This window comes from Cyprinodon tularosa, unplaced genomic scaffold, assembly GCF_016077235.1.
Source record: "Cyprinodon tularosa strain WSP-4 unplaced genomic scaffold, ASM1607723v1 ctg321, whole genome shotgun sequence".
In the NCBI taxonomy this organism is placed as follows: Eukaryota; Metazoa; Chordata; class Actinopteri; order Cyprinodontiformes; family Cyprinodontidae; genus Cyprinodon; species Cyprinodon tularosa.
The window spans coordinates 595,243-613,817 of NW_024039032.1; the positions used below are offsets into that span (position 1 = coordinate 595,243).

At 38.8% G+C, this 18,575-nt stretch overlaps 1 protein-coding gene across 1 annotated transcript in view; it reads right to left on the bottom strand.

The window, feature by feature from the left end:
• Window positions 1-3,826: 3,826 nt before the first annotated feature.
• The window catches only part of hdac8 (histone deacetylase 8), a 56,965-nt gene continuing 42,216 nt past the window's right edge, over window positions 3,827-18,575 (bottom strand). Inside the window, exon 11 of the mRNA XM_038293158.1 lies at window positions 3,827-5,233. Coding sequence (XP_038149086.1) covers window positions 5,211-5,233 — 23 coding nt within the window. The 3' untranslated portion in view covers window positions 3,827-5,210. The remainder of the gene's footprint in view (window positions 5,234-18,575) is intronic.

The following is an 18,575-nucleotide window of genomic DNA, read 5'->3' on the forward strand; positions in this document are numbered from 1 at the left end:
CCTCGCCTGTTGAGCCAGGGCAACAATTCCTCCGATCAACCCCCTTTCAGAGGCATAGAACAGTATCAGGTATTGCAGGCTAACAAAGAACCCAGAAGACCCCGTTCCTAATGGGTGGACCTGTTCGTCGGTTCAATTTGCATGTTTTCTTAGCCAAAACTGCGCTTTGTTTTGGTCCATTCTATAAAGCTTTGAACTCAACGCTAATTCTGACATTTTCAATTGAAAAAGCTTCCTGGATGGGAAGCACAACGTCTTCAAACTTGGAAACGAAGTCCAGTGGGGTTTTTTTTTTTACTTTTTTGACATGAGATATAGCCATACTTCAGCCACAGCTCCAGTTGGCGCCTCATTTTCCAACGCCTGGTCTTCTTCTTCGCCTTTTTACAAGGCCATGAGGTCCAGCTGCTGATTGCGTGACTTATGTGATGCAAAAACCTTATTTCTATTGAAGTTTTGTGAAATATAAGAATAGCGATACGAGAAAACACCTCACTGAAGCGTTCAAACTTTTTAACCTCTTAACACCCACATCATTTTGGGAAATTCTCGCCTAGTATTCATACCCAAATGGAAAAGCAAATAACTGTGGAACTGTAAGCCTAAATTACATGTGTGATACATTTGAAAGCTAACACCTTCTAGTTTCTGAATATATAGATGAAAATTGGGTGAGTAGAATACAGCCCAAGCTGCATCAGTTCAAACATGACTCAAAGTTGTTTTTTTCATTCTTGAAAATAATAGGTCTTTTTTGAACAGCAGTTATAAAGACATGCTTGCTTGTTGTGGCTGCTTTGTCATATTTATAGTTTACCATGCTGCTATATCTTTGTTCAGTGTGCTTTGGCGCTTGCTGTGTCCATAAATTAACTTGGTGGTTGAATTATGGAGAATCTAAGCTTTCCAACGATGTCTAACATGTCTACATTGGTAAACATTTTACCAGTGTAATTTTCATGCATTCTGAGTTATTAGTTGTAAACGCTTTAAAACGGCAACCGGTGACCTGGTGGGTTTTGAGAAGTTAATTGAAAAACGTGGGTTTGTTTTGTATTGGAACGTTTGAAATTAGCTAATTTATTTTTGACATTTTTGCAATTTCATGGCAAATGGATATGCAGCTACTGTCAGCTTAACGAGCCCTTAGCATGATGCCACTACTACTTTCTTTAAGATTAGGTACTGTGCTTTAGAGTTTAACTGCAATGGGATTCTTCTCATCTGAATAATCTGCTTCTTGCCCTTGCACTTTTCCAGAGTGTATGCCAAACAAGGTGGGAATTCAGAGAGATTCTGAAGTTGCTTGACAAAGTCTATAGTTAAAGGTTGGTGGTCTTTTCATGAGTAGATGCCAATAACTGAACCTTTGATACAATGGGGGTGTTCCAACATGAAAACAATCTCTAACACATTTGGAACATTAAGGGTTTGATGACTTTGAATAGCAGCCAAGTTAATGGGAGGAAAACAACCAGCTTGATTATGCCGTGAAGAGTGGAAAATATATCCAGCAAGAATAAAACCAGAATCTTACTGACGTCTTATAAAAGCTTATGTTCTTCCTAATGGACAATCAAAGCCAGAGAGAGTTTGTGTTTATACCTGAGGCAATATTTCAGCATGAGAGGATTAAAGAAAGTCAGTACTCATTTTTTTTTTTTGCTTGTGCACCAAGGTTTTGCTTTTTATATATAACCTAGAGGCTCAGGATTTTATGATCGCTCCATTTTGATACAAGTATAAGTCCAATAAATTATGTCAAAATTAGTTTTGGAGGACCAAACAGTGAACCTTTGGAAGAACATTATCCTGCTGGACCATTTTATAAAAGCCAAACACATGTAAATGAGCTCTAGCAACTCTGCCAGGAAGAGTGGTCACATTTCCATCCAGGATGGATGCTTGCTGAAGGCCGCAAAAAGTTTATGGCTGGGGCAACTTGCTTAGAGACATTTAACCAAATATTGTCTGTGGTTTATGTATGTATGTTTAAATATAAATGTATGCTTATGTGGGAGATAGAGAGTGCAATCCTGTTTTTAGGCATTTAAAAGATTAAATACTAAAAACGGATTGCTTCAAAAAAATCTATCATTAAAAGCCTAAACTCAGCAAAATAATTCTCAATGTTATTAAATGTCTTAATGTCTTAAATATGCACAAATCCATATTTAAATGGACTGTTGATTAAATCATAGACAGATGTCCATCAAGGAATTCATTTTTCTGTTGTTCTCTACCTAATTTTCTTATATAAATAGACTAAACTCATCTGCCCTGATGGATCAAGCAAAGTTTCCAATCTAGATTTTCATTATCAGAACCAACAGATATATTAATATCTGTGATATGTTTTTACTTAGTGTTGAATTATTGTGGCAGACTTCAACATTCACACTGGAAACCATGAAGATAGAAATGCAATATAACCATAACTATGGGATACTCTTGTTGATCATCACTGTTTCTCAACATTTTTTTAATTGCCAGTAACTGATTTTGCCCTACCTACAGAAAATAATTAGTGCCATTAAAAAAATTTGTTCTTTTTTTTTGGAATTCCGACTTTATTTTCAGAATTCCAACTTTAAGGATTCTAACTGTAATCTAATTTTTCCGACTATAATCTCATAATTCTGACTTTACTTTTAAACTTCAGGCTTTCATCTGATAATTCCTACTTTAATTTCATAATTCCGATTTTAAGAATTCCAACTTTAATCAAAGAATTCTGATTTTAATCTCATAATTCTGACTTTACTTTTAAACTTCAGACTTTCATCTGATAATTCCTACTTTAATCTAATAATTCTGAGTTTTAAAAATTTCAACTTTAGTCAAAGAATTCTGACTTAAATCTCATAATACTAACTTTTTTTTTTTAGAATTCCCACTTGAATTTAAGAATTCCGATGTAATCTCAGAATTCAAACTTTGTTTTTAGAATTCTGACTCTATCCTCAGGATTCTGACTTTGTTCCCAAAACAATTGTGAGAATAAAATCTGATTTCTGAGATAAAAGTCAGAATTCTGAGATTAAAGTCAAAATTCCAAACAAAGTTGGCCTTCTCTGACCTAAAGAACATCTCCATGATTAAAGGCCTAAAGTGAGAGCAGGACCTTGAAAAACTAATTAATATGTTAATCTTTAGTAGAATTAAATAGATCCATAGCATGTTCAAAGGTCTGCCTAAAAAAGTTGACTAGGTTGATCCAGAATACTGCAGCTGGCGTCCTCACTTTCCACTGGCTCTTTGTCTCACAGAAAATAGACTTGAGAAAAACTTTAGTCTTTAAATCAAATAAATCAAAATTCCAGTTTCAATGGTTTTTTCAAGCATGTATCTAGTCAAATTTCAAAAACAGGCAAGAGTAATACTTTAAGATATGTTTTGACGTTTGACTTAGAATTGAGGTTTTGGTAGGAGTTCTGTGAAACTAGGGTTGGTATATAGCAGCCTGGTGAGGAGAATCCGCAACAGCACCTCAAATAACAACACATCATGAGTCAAAGAATTTGGTGTATTACCAGATTTTTTATCACAATAATTAATAAAATATAATGTAAAGTTTCATTACACAGGTAAGGGCACTGTGGCAGGGGCTTGAGTTCACCACAAGTGTGCCTTATGGAAAAGCCATCTGACATTGGAGGTGTCCTGGCTGCAGCCAAACCGGTATCACACTCTGTGGAGGTGAAATCCAAAAACCAGGTCAGATTGAGCAATGCCCAACTCTACAACGTTCCTCTGTAACACAAGTGTAACAGAAGAATCCAACAATACACTTTAGGGTAAAAGAAAAAAAAAATTCAGCAACAGATTGTAATGAAAAACTTTTTATTAAACGTCACAACAAGGTGGCAACAACTGACAAATACAGCCAAAATGTCCTAAATTATAAAGTATAAAAATAAAGTGTTGAGTTTTTTTAAGCTTTATAGAACATGTAAAGACTCTTCCATAGCAACGGCTCTCCCCGGTGATTAATGTCGACATGCGGCAGAAGGAAAATGACTTAAAATAGAAAAGATTGAGATCTGAAATGCCAGAGTCTCAGGTTTAAATGATGTAAATACCGAGTCAAAGAAACAACTAAAGCCAACAAAACTCTACCTCAGAGTTCTCAAAGCTCCACTATAAACGCTCTGCCAACACATTGTTTCACGGTTTAGGTATGTCAGACACACCGGGTAGTAGATGTGAAATGTTCCGCCACTTATACGGTGCATGTATACCGTAGCCACAGATGGCCTTAAATTATATACAGTTCTTGCCTTTCCAGTCCCTGGAACAAGGTTTCTGGAAAATAAACAAACATTAACTACGTTTGTGATTACAGGTAAGAGGTTTATCATTTAAAAACAAATGAGTATTTTTATCCTGCACTACTTCTGGATGATAGACCATTTTGCCTTTCAGGAATAAGGTTCTGGATTCAAATCCCAGCATGGGGTTGTGAATCGGTCTTTCGTTGACCTTCGGCCAACGGCCGGTGATAGGCACCAGCCCCTAACAGTCCTCCAAGGATCCATCTTTTCAATCTAAAATCCCAGCACTTTAAATGCTTCTACTAAAGCTGCAGTGTCCGTAAATTCTTCCAAACTGTTGGCTCCCAGTTTGCAGACTATATGTTTCTCTAGACATTTTTACAAACTTTTTAACGGGTTCCAGACCCGTTTAGACGCAAAACTTTAACAGGGCCTTGAAGGAACTTGAATGTTTTGTCTGTTTTATTGCTCATCTGTCCGCAAAAGGATGAAATCACACAGCGGGACAGAGGGGAGACCATGAAACCAGAGCCCTGAAAAATCTGTTTTTTCCATTTAATGTCCGACCGATGCGTCCCTTGATGCCGAACGCTCAGGGGGGTGCGCTGCTGTCATCCAGCTTTACAAAGCTACAAAGAACATACCATAAACTCTCATTCACACAAAGCCACAAACATCTTTTTTTTTTTAAACGCAATGAATGAAAAACAGTGAACATTGTATTGAGACCACAACAACCCCCCATTCCTTATTAAACTGTTCTCTCCTGGAAACACTCAACTAATGTTTTCCAAAACGGCCTTGTTCTCCTCTCTGCTCCCTTGTTCGCTCGATCCATGCCTCAGGGCAGGAGGGGTCCACTCCATATTGTCTTCATTAGACCTGGTTCGGAAAGATGGTGCGGGTATGAATGTGTGTGGAGGAGGCTGCCAGGTCCTAAACCACATTCTTTAAATTCCCTGTAAACAAGAGGGAGGCAGAGATGAGAAGGGTTAGAGAGGTTATAAGGGTGAGCGCTAGCTCTAACAAACCCACAGAGGAGGACGGACAGCAGAGGAGGATCATATTCTTCTCATTAAGCAAAGCTAAACACATATTAAGACACCGAGAGAAACCGAACACGAGCGTATGAGTGCCAGTGGAAATGCAAAGCAACATCTGGCAGAGGTGAGCCCTGTCAGTGCTGAGGAAACACAAGCATGCAAAGCAGGAATAGATATGGAAATGCCAATGTGGGAGCTCATTTGCATGAGGACACAGATTGGTTTCCATGCCCGACGAACGCTCAAATATGCACACAAAGCAAGTGTTTGGACACAATAGGTGCATTATAAAAGGTAGTTGACGGTTTAGTTTTGGGAAGGGGGAGAAGAAGAAAAAAAGCTGTATTGTTGATCTTTTGTTATGCTAAACGCTACGATGGGTAAAAACAAACACGCGGCACGTGTCCTCTGCGGGGATGAGTAATTGCCCTGACGCACTGAGGGAGGATGTCCTGTTTGTTGGCTATTGTGGAGCTGTCAGTGCAGTCCTGTCACGTCCCGACTACGGTGAACAAAAGCTTTATCGAAAGTGGAACAACAACAACTGCAGCGACTGCCACAACTGGGAACTGTAAACATTAGAGCTGGCTAGTCAGGCTGTCTTCAGACCTACAAATATGGAGAGAATGCTGCATCTTCATCACCTTAGGGAGCCATCATACTCTAAACTGCTTTAAAAGTTTTGAAACAATGACATTAAATCAAAAACTTTACTGTAGAAATAATTCTGCTGTTTAGCCCACAACTGACTTTACATCTTAGTAAAAGAAATCAATAATTTTTTTCAGATGAAAAACTGTATTACTTGGTGTTTCTTCAACCAAGAGAAGCAATTGCAAAATGCTGAAAACCACAAGAAGCAAATGAGCCCAGATGCTCCAAACCTCCTGGTCTGACAGGCTCCCACACCCAATCAGATTGGATGGTTTACTTGTTCGACTGATTTACGACTTTCTCACTGCAGATAAAGCTCAGCTGTAGAGAGTCTGCAACGTGAAGCAGGCCAGTCCTGTTAATCTTCCGGCCATTATTCCTTTCTCTGTCCGCTTTACAGTTTGCACTCCTGCTGCTTAAAATAAAAAAGTAAGGCTTATCTGCACTCTGCATTCCTGCAAGGAAACAAATGTGCATCATGGATGGTTTCGCAAACCCCAGCTGTTCACCACAACACCCTCTCTCATAAGCTTTAATGCAAGTTACAGTATTACTTTTTCCCACACTTTGAACCATGAGAAGGTGCAGCTTTTCTGTGGATTTTTTCTAACCACCAGAGGGGGAAATCAAAGCTATTAAGGAAAATGAAAGAATAAGGCAAAATATAATATATACACATATATGTATATATATGTATATATATATATATATATATATATATATATATATATATATATATATATATATATATATATATATATATATATATATATATATATATACATATACACATATACATATATATATATATACACACATATACATATATATATATATATATATATACACATATATATTTATTTATATACAAGGCCAAGGCCAGCCAGGAGACATAGGCCGTCCGGCATGTCCAGGGTCTTCCCCTGGGCTTCTTCTCAGTGGGACGTGCCTTAAACACCTCGTGAGGGAGGCGTCAAGGGGGCTTCTGACAAAGATTTCCAAGCCACCTCAACTGGCTCCTCTCAATGTAAAGGAGAAGTGGCTCTACTCTGCCTATCTCCTGAATGACCAAGCTCCTCACCCTATCTTTAAGGAAGCACCCAGCCACCCTGTGTTTGCAGGATGGCTGGGTGCTTCCTTGCATCTGGAATCTCAATCGTTCAGTTATGATCTAGCGTCTGCGTTATGGCAGCAGCTGCACCGATCTGTCTATCAATCTTCCATATTAATCTTCCCTCACTGATGAGCGGGGCTCCAATATACTTGCACTCAACCACGTAAGGCAGGAACTCTCGTCCAACCTGAAGGGGACAAGCCACCTTTTTCCCGATGAGTTGAAAGCCTTTATACATATTAATTTTTATAGTTTTATGCTGACAGCTCAGAAGGAGAGATCACTGCTTGCCTGTAGTGTCTGAATCCCAGACAGTAGGGGTGGAACGGTTCACAAAATCCACGGTTCGGTTCGGTTCACGGTTTCGTGGTCATGGTTTTCGGTTCGGTATATGTTGATTGTTAGCATGGCATGTTGGTCGTGTTGCTGTTAGCATAAACAAAACGTGTTGCACAATGCTTGCACACTGTTGCACTTTTATCCACAACTTTCTTTCCGCCGTCATCGTAGGTCACTCTAAATGCAAAGCGCTCCCATACAGCAGACCTATAAAGTGCTGCTGGCGCGTCTTCCAACTCCTGTTCTTTCCCACTCGCCATACCCACACAATTCTCCACAACTGATTTTTTTCTGCTACACCCGGCTACGCTGCTTCGCTTCTTCTTCTTCTTGTTTACTACTGGTGGTTGGCTTTGGTCGCAGTACCGCCACCTTCTGCTCTGGAGTGTACACGCTTCGCCTATGAGAAAAAGGAGCAGCGCTGGAACCGAACGAAACACACGCGAACCGAACCGAGACAGTCGAACAGATCGGTTCGGACGGTTTTCAAAAACCGTTCCATCCCTACCAGACAGTTCATAAATGTAGATAAAAATTAAACATATACAACGTTCAATGAAGGCTACACTTTCAAAAATCGGAATTTTGGCAACTATTTGATAGTTCAGTCTCTACAGAGTTAACGGTTCATTACTATATTTATCAGCAAAACATCCTGCAGCCATGTTGGATTTTAAAGTGGAAGGTTGTTGGAAACTTCTGACTTGGCTGGATTTATGACCTAATGAAATTTCTCCAGTTATCTGTCCAACTTTAAAATCAATCAACCACTTTGATGTTTATGCATCTCTTATTCGAGGTAAATTATATCTGCCTGATGCCATTCCATTCTCTGTACCTGCTTTCTATTTGCCTCTGACCTTTAAATAAATTCCTCTGGAGACTCCAAACATTTTTAGATAACGAGATAATTTGAGCAAAACAAAATATTTGAAAGGGCTAGTGTGCTTTTAGATTATTTATCACTTGTTTTAGATTGTGAAACAGAAAAGCAGCTCCTTCAGGTTGAACCGTTTTCCACCGGATTCCAAGAAGAGTGATCAGGAGGAGCTTTAGGAGCCGTGAAATGGAATCAATCCTGGCAGTTAACTTTAGCTTGATTTTCTTTTCCACATCTGGAGATAAAATAGAAACAGAACAGGAATTGCTTGATAGATAAAGAAATACCAGTAAGTTCACAATGAACATACTGATCTAACCAAGTTCAAAGAGACTGGGGCGGATTAGGCTCTGTGGAGTTTTTTGATTTCTTTTAAAACCTTCTTTGGTGCACAGAGGCAGCTTTTGATATTTGTTATGCAATCTAGGACCTTCTTCTTTTTTAAATACTTAAAGTATTTGTACAACCAAGCACAAGCCAGAAGCAAAGTAAACTTGGAGCTTAAAAAAAGGAGCTAGAGTAACTTTATATCCCCTTAGGAAACAATTAATCGGATTAATCTCGATAAATCGATTAATGAAATAATCTTCAACTAATTCAGTCATCGATTAATCGTTAAATGGAGTACAGAGACTCTTAAACATGCCTTTAGCTGTCAGAGCAACACAGAGCAGTAACTGTATCAGGATTGTAGAAAAATATATCAACTTTTTGCATCTAAGATAAAAAAAACTTTTTCATCTGTCAATATTCTTTTTCCAGAACTTCTCAAGAGGAAAAGTTTTAGTTTCCCCTGGTTAATAAAAAGTACTTTTTAAGGAGCCCTTTTCTATCCGATTTTTGATCGATTAATCAATTTGCTAAATAATCGTTAGCTGCAGCCCTAAATCTCTAAAATAAAAACTCTGAAAAGTAGAAAATAAAAAATCCTGATGCAGACGAAATCAGGAAAGAGGACAAACTCTTAGGGCCCTTAGCAATTGGATATGATTAAAAGCGTAGAAGTGTATACCTCTACTGGCTGTGACAGCCATAAGAGGTATCGCAATTTTCCCTTTGTTGGCTGCCATGCTTCTCTGTTTACAAGACATGCAGTGCACGCGCTTACAGAAAACACCCCTAGTTGGGAAAAGCTCTTAGTAGCTGATTGACACCTGAAAGCTCCACAGAATTAACACCATTGGCAAAGAAAACATATCCCGAATCAATGAGTTATTTTATCTAAAAATTGACATCTCCTGCCACATAATGTACCATGGAAAATATACCGTGTAGTAGGGGTGTAAATAATAATCCTTTTTTTATCGACGCATCGATCCAATAGCCGACGATCCGATGCATCGACACGTCCACAAGAGAATCATTCATGTTTTTTTTTGTTTCCTCCGGTCCATTTTTATCCATTTGCTCCTGGGCGTAATTCTCCTCCTGTGCTGCGGTGGCGCTAAACCTGTTTTGCCCTCCTACCTCGCTTCCTGGTTATACTCTTACAGCAGTGTGTTGCAGTAAGCTTGAAACAGACATTTTTGATTTATGCTCAATATTGAAGCGTGGTCTTTGCTGTGGGTCTAGATACGGCCGAGGCGGCGAGGAAGTGGGGGCGAGTTTAGTCCGACGACAGAGGGACATGAGGGCCAAAAAGAGCGGAGATCCAGGTGGAAAAAGGCTCCCAGCGTTCTCACGCACCTCGCTCTTCTAGCGGGTCAAACTTCACGAGTTGTTTTCCGCAATTTCGGTCATAAAAACAAAACAAGCCGGCCTCCTGTCTGTTTGCGGTCAGCTACAATTTGGGAGAGGTGCAGCAGAGCGTCTGTGGAGGGGGCGGGACGTCTGGAGCCGAGGTATTTCATTGCACTCATTGCACTGATTATGTGCAGTATTTTTTGATGCAACTTTTCTACTTCTATTACTTGCTTAGAACATTATTATGTTATTTAACAAAATTACAGCTTACATTGATTTATTTCAAACTTGAAACTTTGTTTAGCCTGTAAGGTGTAAAAAAAAAAAAAAAATTACTGATTAATCGAATCGAATCGTGGTGTATTCTTGAGTATCGAAAATAATCGAATCGTTGGGTCAGGAAATCGATACTGAATCGAATCGCCATGATGGATGTGATTTACACCCCTACTGTGTAGTATTAATCTTAGAGAGATTACTATAAGGTACAGGGCCTTGAAGGAGTATTGCGGTCTTCTAAGATCTAAAACCGTTTATGGCAACAAGTGGTCTGTTTCTTGAAGACACTTCCAACTTTGCTGTTGAACAAAAATATGTGTTGTTTATTTCTAGCAAAAAATATGGATATAATAATAAATACAAATCTCTTATGTCTTAGAACAAAACAAAAGTTAACCTAAAGCAAAACTGTTTTCCTAAACGAAGCTGAAACCACCATACAGGACAAGATTTACTTTCTAGGGGAGTGGCGGCGTAGTGGTTAGGGCACTGCGCTTGCATCCCAGAGGTTTTGAGTTCAAGCCCCACTCCCACAGACTGCCACTCTGGGTTCCTGAGCAAGACCCTTAACCCCACACTGCTCCCTGGGTGCCCCACAATGACAGCCCACTGCTCCCCAAGGGCATGGGTCAAATGAAGAGAGTGAATTTCGTTGCTTTGCTAATGACAATAAAGTTGAATTCTATTCTACCATGTTTTAGTGTGGAGATGGTGAGTACAGGGTCTTTTTTTGTACTTAACAAAAGTAACATTTTAGTCACATCTAACTACATGTTCCAAACATCTCCTATGTTCTTATTTACTATTTCTACCGGTACGTTTGTTTGCCATAATGAGGGTGTCACACAACAGAGACTGACAGGAGCTCTTTCAAGCTGGGCACCGTTTCATTCACAACACCTGTCCAATGAACCAGGAATCAGAATCAGAAATATTTTAATAATCCCAGGGAGAAATTACTTTCATTACATTAATCCATCTGTAATAGAGTCACTATAGGACCAGTTTGATATAACAAAATTTCATACAATATATATAATTAGGGGGTCCCTGCTCCATCTCGCCATCAATTAGGGGGTCCTTGGCCTGGAAAACGTTGAAGACCCCTGCTATAAAGGGTTCATTTCTTTTTTTTTTTTTTAGCCTTTCTAGATAACGTTTGCCTTGCCGGGTCTGTCAATGTAGGTGAACATTCATGTCTCGACAGGTTTGTTGCGGCATACTTTTTCTTTTTCAGATGATGGATTGACAGTGCTCTTTGCTCTGTGTGTTACTGAGGCCATCCAATAAAGAACAAACACAAAGAGTCATAAATGTCACCTGGTTTTAATGTTTTCCCATGCTTAAAAGCCTTGGATTATATGAGTGGGTTGTGTTTAAAGAAGTATCTTGTCTGTATAAGGAAGAATTAATCAGCATAAGTAGTTGGATGTTAAATACACAACCTGTAGCTGCAGAAACAACGGAAAAAAAGGTGGGTTGTGTACGCACAATGGTAACTTTATGCTAATGAGAATAGGCACAAACACACGCACAGTCTCTGGGGAAATTATGCTACTACCCTTGTAAACAGAGCTGTAAATAGGCAAACAATGAGACGGCTGAAACAACCAGGGGAAAAAAAACAGCTCATAAAAAACACATTTTAATTCCCACTGTCTCAATCTGCATGTGTGAATGACAAACATTAGCCAAGACTGAGCGGGAACTGAAATGCTTTAAACACTCGTATGTATTATTTATTTTATTACACTTCAAAGAACATTAAATCACTAGTTTACAATTGTAATAAAAGCTGGGATGTTTCTAATGTCTTTGACAGAAATATACTCATTTTTTATGTCTGCTTTTACTGGCATGCTAGCAAAAGGATTACAACTGCTTCTTACCAAAACTAGCTATTTAATTCTGTGGAGCTTATTTCTAAAGGGCAATTCAGTTTAGACCAAAAGGAATAAATCTGTTACACTTTATTCATTTGATATCCTTTCTTTGGGGAATTATAGCTACTTCAACTTTTCCAGTTAGCCATTAGCGACTTGCTACAGCTATCTGCTTGTAGCTTCTACTTATCTTCTTGTTTAAAGCCAGTATAAGCCCTTTTTCCATTTCCAGTCAAAAGTCTGTTGCTTTTAAAAGACCGGATGGCATTTCTATACACATTTATGGGAGTAATTTCACTTTCCCGAGGCTTTACTTTTGTCCTACCACAGACATAGAACTTTTCAGCTTTCCTGGGGCTGGGTCAAATCAGTGGTAAATTAAGTGGTAAAAATTCCTTAACGTCAACCCCTGTACTGGGCAAGTAAAAATTGTTTCTGGGCTAATGAAATGTGAAAGTCACTTGCCCAAAGGGCAAGTGATAAAAATCCTTAACGTCAACCCCTGTACTGGGCAAGTAAAAATTGTTTCTGGGCTAATGAAATGTGAAAGTCACTTGCCCAAAGGGCAAGTGGTAAAAATCCTTAACGTCAACCCCTGCAGTGCATATAGAGATTCCTAGAATGCATAGAGCAGATCCTGATCTGTTATCTGTTATTATAGGTAAGATATTCTGATTATTGAAATGTTTTTTCATTAGCCAGTTTGCCCTGCCTGCACACTATGTGTTTACAAACAGCAGAAACCTGACTGTTTTCCTTTGCGATTGCAAGATTTTACTTTGTATTTCCCCAAAAGCGGATGCGTTTTACTTAGCAACCTTGTCTCTCTTCCTGTTAGACCCATGAGATTGGCGGCAAAATGCTGCGTAGTATGACTAAAACAGAGCTCTATCTCTGTCAGAGCTAGGCAAGCCCCCTTGCAGAAATTAATTTTGGGTGTGTTCATTGCCATTCACTCACAACAAGCGCCTCTTACAATAAGATTTTCTGGTAGATTAGATCCAGAAAACGTGTTTGATGTGTTCAGGACTTTAGAAATTAAACTACTCTTGTGTTTAAAGGCAGTATTGTCTGCCTTATTGCTATTTGTTCCATATTTTTTGAAAGCAAATGTTCAATAATTAATGTTAAAGGAATAGTACACCCAAAACATGATTAGCCTTCATTTTCTACTCACCCCCATGCTGAACAACACCTCGGAGTACTTTTTTGATATCTCAAATGCATCTGGAGATCTAGGAGGCTTCTTGCTGTCTGCTGACATTCAAATAATGGAGGTCTATGGTGCCCGAGGCAGAAAGGTCCAAAAAAGTCCACAAAAAACGTGTCAATATTCCTCCATACTGCTCGTCCAATGTATTCCAAGTGTCCTGAGTGGGTAGCATCCAGAATTTACTCGAAACGAAGTCATTTAGAATGTTTTTAGAGCATAAACAGTAGTGTATAGGATTTCCTGAAAGCGCGCGCCTGCGCGTTCACGACGCTACGGAAGCCGGCAGACCAAACCAGATGAAAGCGCGCATTCAGCGTCTGCTCTTGATAATGCAAGCGTAGAAGAAGAAATGTGCTGTTTACCTGTGCAAAGAAAGAAACAACGAAAGAAAAATGTCTGAGGACTTCAGTGTTGAGGAAGAGCATGAGTTCTTTGCCGAGCTGAATGCGCACTTTCATCTGGTTTGGTCTGCCGCGGTTTCCGTAGCGTCGTGAACTCGCAGGCGCGCGCTTTCAGGAAATCCTATACACTACTGTTTATGCTCTAAAAACATTCTAAAGGACTTTGTTTCGAGTAAATTATGGACGCTACCCACTCAGGACACTTGGAATACATTGGACGAGCAGTATGGAGGAATATTGACATGTTTTTTGTGGACTTTTATGGACCTTTCTGCCTCGGGCACAATAGACCTCCATTATTTGAATGTCAGCAGACAGCAAGAAGCCTCCCAGATCATGTCTATAGCAGTAGTTTTTCAAAGAAATAAAATATCAGGGTTAAAAAAAAAAGGTAAAATATTACAACTTTCAACCAGTCCAATAGTTAAATAACCTAAATAGTTGGATTAAAAACAATAAATGTAGCTTGTTGTCCTCATATAACTGGGGGGTTTTTTTTTCAATAAACCGGGAAAAAAATAGCAGTTTTTCAATTGAAAAAGTGGCTTATTTTGTTGATATAAATGTTTTTATTAAGTTAAAAGAGAGTAACTGGGAACTACTGAGTTACAGACCCCGTAATGAACTCGATTAAGTTTTAAGTGCGTCCTACCACTAGTTTTTACATCTAGATACTCATAAATAGTGATCATAAATAGGGATTATCAAATTATGGCTCACATTTCTACGTCTTTGCAACAAACAAGCTGCAGGTGTTGGCAAAAACACTCCAGCAGCACTTTGTTTTCAAAGACGTGTTATTCTTTATATAATCAGAAACAGAGAAAACAAATCCCTCCAATACGTTTAAACCATATAACACGCGACTTATGATAAGACTTTGAAGTCTTATGTGGTGAAAAAAGGCTTTGAGTAAAGTTGCCTCTGAATGAATGTAAGATGACAGAAGAAAGAAACGCTGCTACATTAAATAGACGTGACATGTCCGAAAAGTCATCAAAAGATGAAAAGCCCCTGGCTTCATTTATAGGGATGAAGAGAAACTGTTTATATCTGCCATATGACACATTTTTAACAGATGTATGCCAATGGTAGCGATAAAATTAGAAAAAACTGCTCAAACAAACAACGTGTTAAATGGTAAAGTACTGAATTACTTTAAAGTCCTCAACAGCCCTTTTTCTACTTAAATAGTAAAAAGGATCAACAGATAATGTTTCTTTTTTCTCAATTTTTCTGTTTCTCTCTTTATTCTCTCCATCAATCAGTCCCCTGATGTGCCTAATAAAAGCTGCATGACTAAGCAGGGGTGATACTCTCATTCTCTCATTTGGTGATGATTTAATGCAAGCCAACAGGATTTTGGCAAATAAACTCCTAATCTTCCGATGTAATGAGAAATGCAGAACCCTAATTCTGTTTGGGTAAAGAGAGTCTCCTTCCAGGAGGCTTTTTGGTCTTTTTGCCACAGTAAGACGATCCGCTCTGTTTAAATGTATGAAGACTCGGCTGCTAATTGTTACCATGTCTGCACCACAAGCAACAATCGAAGACACATTCTTCAGTTTAATCTGGCTTTCCTTTCACACTGAGCCCGTTTCCACCAGCAGAATGGAGCTTTTAGAAATCTTCATTAAATAAACCGGAATCAAGTCCTTAAAGTGAATTTACAGGTTCCCAAAAAGTAGGTCCTTCTCTAAATGAAAGCAAAGGGAATGTTTACCTCCGTTTTCCACTGTTTGGTCTTCATTAAGATAAATTTAAAGTGTGGCTGTTTCTCAATATGTCTGTGTTCTCATGTGCTTGTGAAACGTCATCAGCCTCAGTCCTAGTACTGTTCCAATTCACAAGAACACAAGACGGAGAACGGACATGGTCCGCGGATGTTGTTCTCGCGCCTCCATTCTTACCAAGTATGCATCGGAGCACACTTGTCCATCTTCAAGATTGACAGCTGTCCCAGCATGCACTGCAGCAGCAGGAGCTTCCAGGGGAGCACAAGTCCGTAATTGCATTCATCCGAATTGAGAAATGGTCTGAGTCTTTCATATTTCTTTAAAAGAGTAACTGTTTCTGGATTATTGCCACCAAGATATACAGCAATGCAATTTCCTTGAAAACTCTCTAGTTATGCAGATGACTTTGTGTTTTGCACCTCTGATATGGATGTTTATAATCACAGAGAGACTGAATTGGCTGTTGCAGCTTCCTGTCTGTGTCATGTAACCTGATCTGTGTGTTTTGAAGACTTTTTGAGATCCTGACAAAAAAAATTATGACTTGTTCTTTCTCTTCTTTTTGCTAATCAAATTTTATTCCTCCCCCCATCCGAAAGCTTTTGTGGCATCAGCTCAATCCACAGCCCAACTCCAAATGAAGCTATTGTGTGCTGATGCTCTTATAGTTTGTACAGGATACAAAATGTAAAATGTTGGTGGAAAAAAATAAATCACAGTACTGACTTTGTTTCGATTGTTTAATGTGGATTGTATTCCTCACACTCCCACCATGAACTGCAGGTTCTGTAACAGCTTTTTCAAGCTGCCATAAGACTGTTGAACTGTTTAAAACTCTAATCAAAGTCACAAATGGAGACCCTGCATCACACTGGTAACATTATAAGTGGACTATATGGTGAATGTACAAAACAGAACCCAACTCAGTGTTTCTACTGCATATTTGAATTATATCTATTTTTGCACTGCTCTGAACCTTCCACATTCCTTTTATCCCAAGTCTATCCTACATGGTTTATATTTTAATCACTGCTGCACTTTATAAATGCAAATTGGGGGTGTGGGGGCTTAGTAGTTAGGGCATTGCGCTTGGAATCCTGAGGTTGTGAGTTTGAGCCCCACTCCCACAGACCGCCACTCTGGGTTTCTGAACAAGACCCTTAACACCACACTGCAGCCCGGGCAATGCACAATGGCAGCCCAATGCTCCCCAAGGCCATAGGTTAAATGGAGAGGTAAATTTCACCAATGTGAGATCAATAAAGTTCAATTATTAAAATGTTCATTTCACTCCTAAGCTACTGCTCATTCACTGTCAGAAAGATGTATGTATCAAAATGTTGTTTTGTATAAACTCTGTGTATACAAAATGACAATAAAGTTTGTCTAAGTCTATTCCAAACTACAAGTAAAAGGGGGGTAGAGTGCATGGTGCAATGGTAGAGTAAATGATCCTTATATGGTAGCTATTAGTCCCTAACTTAGCCATGCTGGATTTGATTACAGACGTTTACAAGGCAGCATGTTTTCCCTCATCTGCTCCTATCTCTTTACCACTAGCATCAAAAGCATAAAAAAAGTTTCAAAACTTAATAATATTTTTAATAATATTAATATTCGTTTGTAAAAACCAGACTGAATTTTAATAAAATCTACATGAGAAATCAAAGAACAAATGTTCTTCTCCCTGCAGATGAACAGCTGCATCTCCAGTCATCAGCAGCCGTGTTCCCATCCAACATTTCTGTTGGATGGAAACTGTAAAAAAAACAATAAAATCAAAAAGTACATTTGCAGTGTTTCCCATTTCGTTCGAAGCGAATTATCCAAGCACCACAAAGCGTAATGTCATAGCGTGTCATTGCTGTCATTGCGTCGTCACACATTGCTGTAAAATACAGGAAGTAAACGGTGCAAACCAGCACTGACCACAGATCAGTAATAAAAGAAAGATTTTTGATATCAGGAAAGTTGTTCTTAAATTCCATATATGTTTATATATGTTTTTTGATTACAATGTGCTTAAAGCTACAGTGTGTAACTTTTAGCGACATCTAGCGGTCAGACTGCAAACTGCAGCAACATGAACATCTCCCCCCCACCGCTTCTCCCCCCCAACAGTACGGCGAGCGTTACGGGACAAAATGTCTTCCACAACGTCCGCATCACCTACCTTCTCAAGTGATGAGGTTTGTTTACATAGATAATTTTACAGATAGTATTTCATTAGTCTGTGTAGGGTATAGATTTCATGTAGACTTAAGATAATAAATATACCCGTTATTTTTTCTACATCGTTGTGACGTTTTGGTGATCTCGCAATCGCTAGTTTGTTGGCTCTGCGCTGCCATAGCGCAAAGATGTCTGCCTCCATGGCTGCGAGACCCGCTCCTATGTAATTATAAATAACGAATTCTATGGCAACACAAATATTAAGGTTAAGAGGCTGAGCTCGTAGATGATGATAAATAACATAGTTATGTATAATATATTACATTTCTGACTGTATATCCCTGTAATTATTACACACTGTAGCTTTAATAGCACTTACCGTAATTAATTACAGACCCTGTAATTAATTTGATTAAAGTTTTTAATCATGTCCCACCACTAGTTTAAAAATATTTATTGTGCCTGTTTGGGTTGAGATGTACTGAAGCCGAGGGCGGCCGTGTCCCTCAGATATTTTTACATCAGTGGTTTTCTTCAGAAAACAAGTTAATTTTCTCATTATCTAAAGATAACAAAAGCCGTTTTCTCGTGATAACTAGATTCTAATTTTCTCATTGGAAAGCCGTTTTCTCATCATAACGAGATGATTGGTGTGTTAAAATCCTTTATTACCACTACTCATGGCAGCCCATGTGTAAATAATCCTGTGTTTAACTTTTAGGTAACAAGACGACGCTGTTGGTTTAAGGATTTGCTTCCACCTTTGATTCATAAGCAATTAGACCTTTGCCTCTGCTGCCTTAACGACGGGTGTTTTCTGAACAGCCCCGGTGTTACGCCTGTAAGAGGTATAAGATGCATTAACCCCCAAAATGAGTCCAGATTAAAGATTTTTACTAAAAAA